Source organism: Pristiophorus japonicus, chromosome 21 (assembly GCF_044704955.1).
Source record: "Pristiophorus japonicus isolate sPriJap1 chromosome 21, sPriJap1.hap1, whole genome shotgun sequence".
Lineage (NCBI taxonomy): Eukaryota > Metazoa > Chordata > Chondrichthyes > Pristiophoridae > Pristiophorus > Pristiophorus japonicus.
This window is the reverse complement of record NC_091997.1, coordinates 69,443,814-69,454,472: the sequence shown is the minus strand read 5'-3', so window position 1 is coordinate 69,454,472 and position 10,659 is coordinate 69,443,814. Positions and strand designations below refer to the sequence as shown.

Below are 10,659 nucleotides of genomic sequence, written 5' to 3'. Positions count from 1 at the left end.
CCATTGCAAATATCCCAAGCTCCACGCCATTGACTTGGGCACATCATCTAGGCTGACACACCCAGTGCAGTACTGAGGGAGTGCCGCACTGTTGGAGGTGCCGTCTTTCAGATGGGACATTAAACCGAGGCCCCGTCTGCTCTCTCAGGTGGACGTAAAAGATCCCACGGCACTATTTCAAAGAAGAGCAGGGGAGTTCTCCCCGGTGTCCTGGGGCCAATATTAATCCCTCAACCAACATAACAAAAACAGATTATCTGGCCATTATCTCATTGCTGTTTATGGGACCTTGCTGTGTGCAAATTGGGTGGACATAAAAGATAACATGGCACTATTCGAAGAAGAGCAGGGGAGTTATCCTGCTAAAACTTTCTTTCATTTAACCAGAATACTAACACACTAAAAGTATCTCTTTTCTTCACTTACTTACAGGGCTGAGAAGTCCAGGTGATGAGATGAAACTCAGACAAACCCTGCTGGAGGTTTAAGACAGAATTGCTGAGGTTGCATCTCTCTACATGGCGAACACTCAGTAAGTGTGACCGATAATCATCTCGACCTTGATAACGTTCTGCCGCACACCTACCTCTAGAACGCTGAATAATTAGCAGAAAGTCATTAACTTCCAATAAGTTGTGCGCGCGATCCTGAAGGAGCCCTGGGGAATTGCTCAACGAATTTAACATTGAGCTGCCTGCATTATTGCACAGGGCAGCACTAACCTCATCGTTTCCAATCGAGCAACAGATCTATAAGACATTGATTGATTGATTGATTGATTGAGGCAAATTGGATTCAGCAAAGTGAAAAGGTGGTACTGAGAGTGTTACCCTGATCAGCTCCGAATTGGACTGGTGTGGATATCCGTCAGAAACATAGAAAATAGATGCAGGAGTAGACCATTCGGCCCTTCGAGCCTGCACCGCCATTCAATATGATCATGGCTGATCATGCAACTTCAGTACCCCATTCCTGCTTTCTCTCCATACCCCTTGATCCCTTTAGCCATAAGGGCCACATCTAACTCCCTTTTGAATATATCTAATGAACTGGCCTCAACAACTTTCTGTGGCAGAGAATTCCACAGGTTCACAATTCTCTGAATGAAGAAGTTTCTCCTCATCTCGGTCCTAAATGGCTTACCCCTTATCCTTAGACTGTGACCCCTGGTTCTGGACTTCCCCAACATCGGGAACATTCTTCCTGCATCTAACCTGTCCAATCCCGTTAGAATTTAATATGTTCCTATGAGATCCCCTCTCATTCTTCTAAATTCCAGTGAATATAAGCCTAGTCGATCCAGTCTTTCTTCATATGTCAGTCCTGCCATTCCGGGAATCAGTCTGGTGAACCTTCGCTGCACTCCCTCAATAGCACTTCCTCAGATTAGGAGACCAAAACTGCACACAATACTCAAGGTGCGGCCTCACCAAGTCCTTGGATAACTGCAGTAAGACCTCCCTGCTCCTATACTCAAATCCTCTCAGTGCCTATGAGATGCTGTAAAAGACTTTCAGTTTTGCGTTGGGTGTAATTACTCACTCCCTAATAAAGTGCTCAATTGAGTCACGTTCAGCCAGAGGGACTAAAGGTCCCATTCACAAACAGAAATGTGATACTGACCAGTTCATGCTTTTCCGGTGTTGGTTATGGGATAAATATTGTCCCAGGACACCGGGGAGAACTCCCCTGCGCTTCTTCGAAATAGTGCCATGGGATCTTTTACATTTAACTGAGAGGGCACGTGTTTGGTCATTATCTCATTGCTGTTTGTGGGAGCTTGCTGTGCGCAAATTGGCTGCCGCGTTTCCCACATTACAACAGCGACTACACTCCAAAAGTACGTCATGGGTTGTAATAAAAACAGAAAATGCTGGAAGTCTCAGCGGGTCAGGCAGCATCTGTGGAGAGGAAGCAGAGTTAATGTTTCGGGTCGATGACCAAGAGTTAACATTAACTCTACTCTCTCTCCACAGATGCTACCTGACCTGCTGAGATTTCCAGCATTTTCTGTTTTTATTCCAGATTCCAGCATCCGCAGCATCTTGCTTTTGGATCATTGATTGTCATCATCATCATAGGCAGTCCCTCGAAATCAAGGAAGACTTGCTTCCACTCTAAAAGTGAGTTCTACAGTCCAATACGGGAATTACAGTCTCTGTCACAGGTGGGACAGACAGTGGTTGGAGGAAAGGGTGGGTGGGAAGGTTTGCCTCACACTCTTTCCGCTGCCTGCGCTTGGTTTCTGCATGCTCTCGGCAACGAGACTCGAGGTGCTCAGCGCCCTCCCGGATTCTCTTCCTCCACTTAAGGCTTTGAGACGTCCAGTGGTCATGAAAGGCGCTATATGAATGAAAGTCTTTCTTTCTTAAATCTGTTTCCTCTGGTTACCTACAGTGGAACGGTTTCTCTCCCCTGTATATCAAAACTCTTCCTGATTTTGACCATCTCTATTAAATCTCCCCATAACCTTCTCTGCTCTCGAACTGTACCTCAGACATGGATTTCCTGCCCTGTAGTAAATTGGATGCGCTTTGGGACAATTGCTTACTATGCAGTAAATTTGCATCCGGGAGCGTTTTGCCTGCCTGCCTGCTGCGCAGTAATTGTACACCCCGGCCACAGTCCCTTGTCCGACAGTAATTATATGTCCCGGAGAGATTGCTTACCGTTGGGTGGATTTTCCTGGCCTGCCGTCCTATTAGCTCAGCTGGTAGCGCTCGTTGTCATGTGCCTCGGGCCGCTCATCGGAGCAGATGGCCAGATGGAGCCACTGGAGTATGGAGTGGACAGGTGTTGATACGGCTCATCGGGATACCCAGCTCCAGCCTGATGTACGCTGCTAATGAGGGCAATGATTACACTGGTCGAGTGGCACTGTGTTCCCTGAATCCAGCAAAAGATCTGCATGTCTGGAATAAGCACATCAGAGTTGTGTACAAGGTATTACTGCCTTCCAGTATTCCTGCATTACTGCATGCCAATATTACTGCATTTAAATATTCCTGCATTACTGCGTTCTAATATTCCTGCATTACTGCATGCCAATATTACTGTGTTCAAATATTCCTGAGTTACTGTATTCCAATATTCCTGCAATACGGCATTCCAAATATCTGCATTCAAATATTCCTACATTACTGCATTCCAAATATCTGCATTACCGCATTCAAATATTCCTGCACTGTCGAATTCAAATATCTGCATTACTGCATTCAAATATTCCTGCATTACTGTATTCCAAATATCTGCATTACCGCATTCAAATATTCCCGCATTACTGTATTCCAAATATCTGCATCACTGCATTCAAAATATTCCTGCATTACCGCATTCAAATATTCCTACGTTACTGCATTCCAAATATCTGCATTACTGCATTCAAATATTCCTGCATTACTGCATTCCAAATATCTGCATTACTGCATTCAAATATTCTTGCATTGCTGCATTCAACGATTCCTACATTATTGCATTCCAAATATCTGCATTACTGCATTCAAATATTCTTGCATTCCTACATTATAACAGTGACTACTCAAAGTAATTGATAGCAGAGTGGTACTGTTACTAGACTAGAGGCCTGGACTAATGATCTGGATACATGAGTTCATAATCCTACTACGGGAGCCGGGGAATTTCAAATCAGTTCAATAAATAAAGCTGGAAGAAAAGGCTTGCATTTATATAGTGCTTTTCACGACCACCGGACGTCTCAAAGCGCTTTATAGTTGATGAAGTATAGTCACTGTTGTAATGTAGGAAACGCGGTAGCAAATTTGCGCACAGCAAGCTCCCACAAACAGCAATGTGATAATGACCCAGATAATCTGTTTTTAGTGATGTTGATTGAGGGATAAATATTGGCCCCAGGAGATCGGGAGAACTCCTCTGCTCTTCTTTGAAATAGTGCTCTGGAATCTTTTACGTCCACCTGAGAGGGCAGACGGGGCCTCAGTTTAACCTCTCAACCAAGAGACGCACCTCCGACAGTGCAGCACGCCCTCAGCACTGCACTGGGAGAGTCAGCTTGGTTTTTGTGCTTAAGTCACTGGGGTGGGATTTGAACCCACAACCTTCTGACTCAGAGGAGAGGGTGCTACCCACTGAGCCACAGCTGACCCCTATGGAAGATGAAGAGGGCTTTGTATCCTCATGAAGTCGGATTTAAAATGGATGGCTAAATAAAATCCTACCCAGAGTATTATTCATGCACAGTCCACTATCCCTCACAGGAACACCATCACCTCCAAGTCACACACCATCCTGACTTGGAAATATATCGGCCGTTCCCTCATCGTCGCTGGGTCAAAATCCTGGAACTCCCTCCCTAACAGCACTGTGGGAGCACCTTCACCACACGGACTGTAGCGGTTCTAACTCGCACCAAGTCCCGCTCACCCATCACCCCCTGTGCTCGCTGACCTACATTGGCTTCCGGTTAAGCCATGCCTCGATTTCAAAATTCTCATCCTTGTTTACAAATCCCTCCATGGCCCTCGCCCCTCCCTATCTCTGTATTCTCCCCCAGCCCCACCACCCCCCGAGATGTCTGCGCTCCTCTAATTCTGCCCTCCTGACCATCCCTGATTATAATCGCCATCGGTGGCCGTGCCTTCTGTTGCCTGGGCCCCAAGCTCTGGAACTCCCTCCCTAAACCTCTCTGACTCTCTACCTCTCTTTCCTCCTTCAAGACGCTCCTTAAAACCTACCTCTTTGACCAAGCTTTTGGTCATCTGTCCTAATATCTCCTTTTGCGGCATGGTGTCAAATGTATTTGTTTTGTCTTAAAACCCTCCTGTGAAGCACCTTGGGACATTTTACTACATTAAAGGCGCTATATAAATTCAAGTTGTTGTTGTTCAAGAAGACGGCCCACCTTCTGAAGAGCAATGAGGGATGGGCAATAAATGAGGCCTCGCCAGCGATGCCCAGATTCCCGGGATGAATTTTTAAAAAGGCACAGAGGTTCGTAGCGAGAACTTTGCAGTATTGGAGGTTTCAGAAAATGACTGTGAGCAGAGACTCTCTGGTGTGGCAGCCCGATTAATTTGAATACGCAGTGCAAAGAGGCAGCAGCTGGGACCTAGTACGCACACCTCTCTCCCGGCCAAGCTTCCTCCTGACTGCCAGATTCCTGGATCACATGCCGTCCAAACGCAACAAAAGGCACTGGAAGATCCCACGTGACCTATTCGCCGGACCCCAGGTGACAGATGTCACTTGCTGCGCCTCGCCATCCCGATGTTTACTCGCGTTCGCTAGGACTGGAAATAACAGAGTCTAAAATCGCCAATGGGCACAGACCCAAGAAAAGTCACTAGCAAGCTGAACACAAGAGGCCTCACACTTTTCCCTCAAATCTTTCCCGAGAAATTCACACACAAGTCAGTCATAAGCAGTAATATTTGCATTCGTACAGCGCCTTATCCTATCAAAATGTCCCGTGAACCTCTCCCAATCAACTGCTCTTGTAATGCTGTGATTTATCTCATGGGCAATTGTGGCAGCCATTTTGTACTGTACAACAACAATGATGAATGAATGCGGTTTTTTTTGCGCTTATTGATTAAGGGAGGACGGTTGGCCAAAACCCAAGGAGAACTTCTGCTGCTCTGCAAAGAGTGCGTTTGTGATCTTTAAACATCCGCCCGAACAGACAGACACAATCTCAGTTTAGCACTGAAGGGCGCTGCCTCCCACCATGCTCAATGCTCAGTGCCGCATTGGAACGTCAGCCTACATTATGGGGGTCGCTTTCCGAGTGTGCGCCATCTGCTACATTATAGGGTGCTAGTCTATAGGGTGCCACATTATAGAGTGCTAGTCTATAGGTTGCCACGCCATAGGGTGTTAGTCTATAGGGCACTAGTCTACAGGGTGCCACATTATGGGGTGCTAGTCTATAGGGTGCTAGTCTATAGGGTGCCACATTATACGTGCTAGTCTATGGGGTGCCACATTATAGGGTGCTAGTCTTTAAGGTTTCACATTATAGGGCGCTAGTCTATAGGGTGATTGTCTATAGGGTACCACATTAGAGGGTGCGAGTCTATAGAGTGCTAGTCTATAGGGAGCACATTATAGGGTGCTAGTCTATAGGGTGCTACCTTATAGGGTTCCAGCCTATAAGGTGCCTCATTATATGGTGATTGTCTATACGATGCCACATTACAGGCTGATTGTCTATAGGGTGCTAGTCTATAAGGTTCTACCCACCAACATGTAGTCGAACTATACACACATTATAGGATGCTAGTCAATGGGGTGCTAGTCTATAGAGTGCTAGTCTATAGGGTGTCACATCATAGGGTGATTGTCTATAGGGTGTCACATCATAGGGTGATTGTCTATAGGGTGACACATTATAGGATGCTTGTCTATAGGGCATCACATTATAGGGCACTGGTCTATAGGGTGTCACATTATAGGGTTCTAGTCTATAGGGTGCTACATTATAGGGTGCTGGTCTATAGGGAGGTACATTATAGGGTGCTAGTCTATAGAGTGTTACATTATAGGGTGCTAGTCTATAGGGTGCCACATTACAGGGTTCTAGTCTATAGGGTGCCACATTATAGGGTTCTAGTCTATAGGGTGCTACATTATAGGGTGCTAGTCTATAATGTTGCCAAAACGAGCGACTGATCGGATTATTTTATGCCACTTATGTAGAAAATATATTAACCTTATTAAGCTGTTGTACTGATTAAACCTTTTTGGCTCTTATTAACCCCGAGGCTGTAATCACGTTGCTTGTTCATATGAAGGGAAACTGGGCCATCTGTCAGCACTCACCAAAGACCGAGCAGGAAGCAGCCAGATCTGCCTCCCGCTCACGGCGTGATCTTTGCCATTAAAGGGGAGGCGGTATGGCTTAACACCCTCCGACCGTTTCCTGTTCGCTCCACAACCCTCCATGGTCGAGCGGGTATACAACATGCCCCCTCTGACCGTGGCACACTGAAACCCAGGGACGGAACACCTCCGTGAGCAGGGGCGACTCTCACCCCAATCTTTGGATGCTGCGGCAGATTTGATCTTTACACTTTCAAATATAGACAACCCGCGAAAACTTGACAGAAAACAAGGTTCTGGTTGTGCAGTAGGATCGCCGATTTACTGCCCCAATCGTCTGAGGGCGTGAATCGTGCTGTGGAATAGATCTGTGGGTGCCAGCTGACCCATGGTACCGTACCCAAGGGGCCATTCTTTATGACCGTGAGCGTCGGTGGGGTAGTCAAGCCTGGGGGGAGTGGGGGACAAACAAGCCGAATTCTGCCCTTGGCTGATGTCCACACACAAGCACTTTCCACTGGGAGGTCACTGACTGGTCCATTGTAGGAGTCACATGTGCAGTGGAAGGTCACTGATTGGTCAATTGTAGGAGTCACATGATCAGTGGGAGGTCACTGATTGGTCCATTGTAGGAGTCACATGATCAGTGGGAGGTCACTGATTGGTCAATTGTAAGAGTCACATGACCACTGCGAGGTCACTGATTGGTCCATTGTAGGAGCCACATACCTCTTAAACTGGGACCACCTAACTCAGCACAGATGAGCGACCCAACCTGGTCTGTATGACTCAGGCCCACACAAGGTGGTCCATCAATTTCACTGGTGCACTGTTTCATTGCAAAGCATGTTACAGACATCTAGTGGTGGTAATCGCCAGCAGTGCTATCTCGCCAGTGACTACGTTTCCCTCAATTGTTTTGAGCTTCTCTCAACCATGCATTTGCAATGTGTCCAGGATTTGCAAAGCAAGCGCTTGCCTTTACAAACCAATTGGCAATAATGCGCAGCACATACAAATGACTATTTATTTCCCCAAGGCATCCCGAAGCCTAAAGAATAACGCTTAACTTTTCACTCATTTATCAATAAACTTTCACCAACATTTGTATTTGCTTCAAAACGAGACAAGGGTGAAGAATGTCCAATCCAAAAGCAGATCCATTCTAATTGCCGTCTCACCAAATCCTTTGGTCCTTTGTCTCTGGTGAAAACACCTAATTGTGTCTTTAACCCATTTGCACCGGCTGTTTCAGTGGTCTGCCCCGGGGAGTTAGTCCACAGTTCTACTGACCTATAAGGTCCTATCTTACTCCTAACTTTTTAACTTGTGTATAGCATTAGGCGGCCCTCGTATCGAGGATGATCTGCTTCCACACCAAAAAGGGATGAGTTCATAGGTGTTTCAATGAGGGACCTGACACTCCAGGTCCCGAACTACATGTTGAAGGGTGGAAGATGCCTGTGCGTGGATTCTTTTAACGTGTGGTGGCCGTTGCACACCAGGCACCACACGGGCTTGACAGAGCAAGGTCTTCATCCAGTGGCAAGGGTTAACCAAGACGATTGGAGACCAAGCTCTGCTGCACGGGCCTGGTGCGCACACTTGCTCCTACTATCCATAGATCGCAGTGCGGGCTGGTCCGTGCTGCCCCTGGGCCCTCGCCTCTTCTGGGCCCTGTAATTGTGTAGAACCGTTTGCCTTTGTGAACAAGTTGCCCTTCAGAGTTCCAGAAACTTAAATTCAAATATTCCTTTATATAGCGCCTTACATGACTTCAGGACATCCCAGAGCACTTTACAGCCAATGACATGATTTTTTGAAGCGTAGTCACTGTGGGAATCGCGGCAGCCAATTTGCGCACAGCAAGCTCCCACAAAAAACAATGTGATAATGACCAGACCATATGTTTTTTTTAGTGATGGTGATTGAGGGATAAATATTGGCCCCAAGACACCGGGGAAAACTCCCCTGCTCTTCTTCGAAATAGTGCCGCGGGATCTTTTACATCAGCCTGAGAGAGCAGACAGGGCCTCGGTTTAATGGGCTTGGACATTACGGGCAGAGGCATCCCACGGGCGAATGCCTCCGATCCTCAAAAAAAAACTTATGCACCTACCTGGTGCCTCCATATCTTCGGACTCCTGCGCTCCTGGTCCTGCAGGTGTACACCGGCGTAAAAGCCCATGCACCTCAGGGGTGCAGGCATTGTGCAAGCGTCCCTGGGGTCACGTGGGCCGGCCCAACCAATCACAAAGGGGAATTCTCATTATGCTTATGGGGGATTCCATTTACCTATGGAATCCCCATAAGCATAATAGGAATCCCCTAAAAAAACACACTCTCACCCCACTTAACCAAAATTAAATCATCACATGTTAAAAATTAATTAAAACAAAAGTGTCATTTTTTGGAAAAATAAATTTAAACATGTTTAAAGTGGCCAAAAATAACCTAAACTAATTTTCAAGGTTTTTGAATGTTAAAATGATTTAAATGACTTTATTTAAACCCTTGCGCTGGCATAAGATCTACTTTTACCAGGCGAAAGAGTTTAGTGGCCATTCACTGGGCAAATAGCCCAACTCCAAACCAGAGAATGCCCATTTCCTTCAGATTCGTACGCTCAAACTCGACAGATCGCAAGTTCTAGGTTTTCGTGCGTGTGCACCAGCGGGACTTGTGGGGCGCTTACAACCAGGTACGCAGTCATCGGCCCCAGAAAATCCGGGCCAATGTCTTATCCGAAAGACGGCACCTCTGGCAGTGCAGCACTGCCTCAGCACTCATCATATCATCATCATAGACAGTCCCTCGGAATCGAGGAAGACCTGCTTCCACTCTTAAAATGAATCCTTAGGTGGCTGAACAGTCCAATACGAGAGCCACAGACCCTGTCACAGGTGGGACAGATAGTCGTTGAGGGAAGGGGAGGGTGGGACAGGTTTGCTGCACGCTCCTTCCACTGCCTGTGCTTGATTTCTGCACGCTCTCGGCGATGGGACTCGAGTTGCTCAGCGCCCTCCCGGATGCACTTCCTCCACTTAGGGACTCCCAGGTGTCGGTGGGGATGTTGCACTTTATCAGGGAGGCTTTGAGGGTGTCCCTGTAACGTTTCCCCTGCCCACCTTTGGCTCGTTTGCCGTGAAGGAGTTCCGACTGGAGCGCTTGCTTTGGGAGTCTCGTGTCTGCACTAGGAGTGTCAGCCTAGATTTTTGTGTTCAAATCTCCAGAGTGGGACTTGAACTCACGAACTTTGTGACTCAGAGGTGAGGGTGCGACCCACTGAGCCACGGCTGACACAGTCAGTCAGCTAAACGTTTCCTTTTTCCCAAAGGAAACGAGTCTCCGGCTTGCTATTGTCTTCCTGATGACCTGCACACGAAACGCAGGCTTTGGAAAGCAATTGTCTCAGTTATTATTTTAAACTTCCTTCATGTTATGAATGCAATGCACACAGTAAGTGTTTGCTGGGCGGGGGGCAGAAATCATCGTCTACAGCCAAAGCAAGTGACAAGGACCAGGAATTTACATAATTGTGAATATAACGATGAATTAATTATAATGACAGGTTTTTTTTCTTTGTATGCATTTGTGAAATTTTGCTGTCACAGTGGATGATGTTGTAATTGGTAATTGGTACGTGGTATACGACTCATCCTGCATAAGTCATAGAAATCAGAGAATCATGGAAAACTACGACACAGAGGAGGCCATTCGGCCCATCGAGTCTGTCAGTCGACAAAGAGCTACCCAGCCTAATCCCACTTTCCAGCTCTTGGTCCGTAGCTATGTAGGTTATGGCACTTCAGGTGCACATCCAAATGTGGAGAGGGTTTCTGCCACTACCACCCTTTCAGG

The 10,659-nt window shown here is 46.9% G+C and overlaps 1 protein-coding gene across 1 annotated transcript in view; it reads left to right on the top strand.

Moving 5' to 3' along the window:
* The first annotated feature begins 459 nt into the window (after positions 1 to 459).
* The window catches only part of tmem266 (transmembrane protein 266), a 113,945-nt gene continuing 103,745 nt past the window's right edge, over positions 460 to 10,659 (top strand). Inside the window, exon 1 of the mRNA XM_070864116.1 lies at positions 460 to 532. Within this exon, the coding sequence (XP_070720217.1) occupies positions 519 to 532 (14 nt within the window). The 5' untranslated portion in view covers positions 460 to 518. The remainder of the gene's footprint in view (positions 533 to 10,659) is intronic.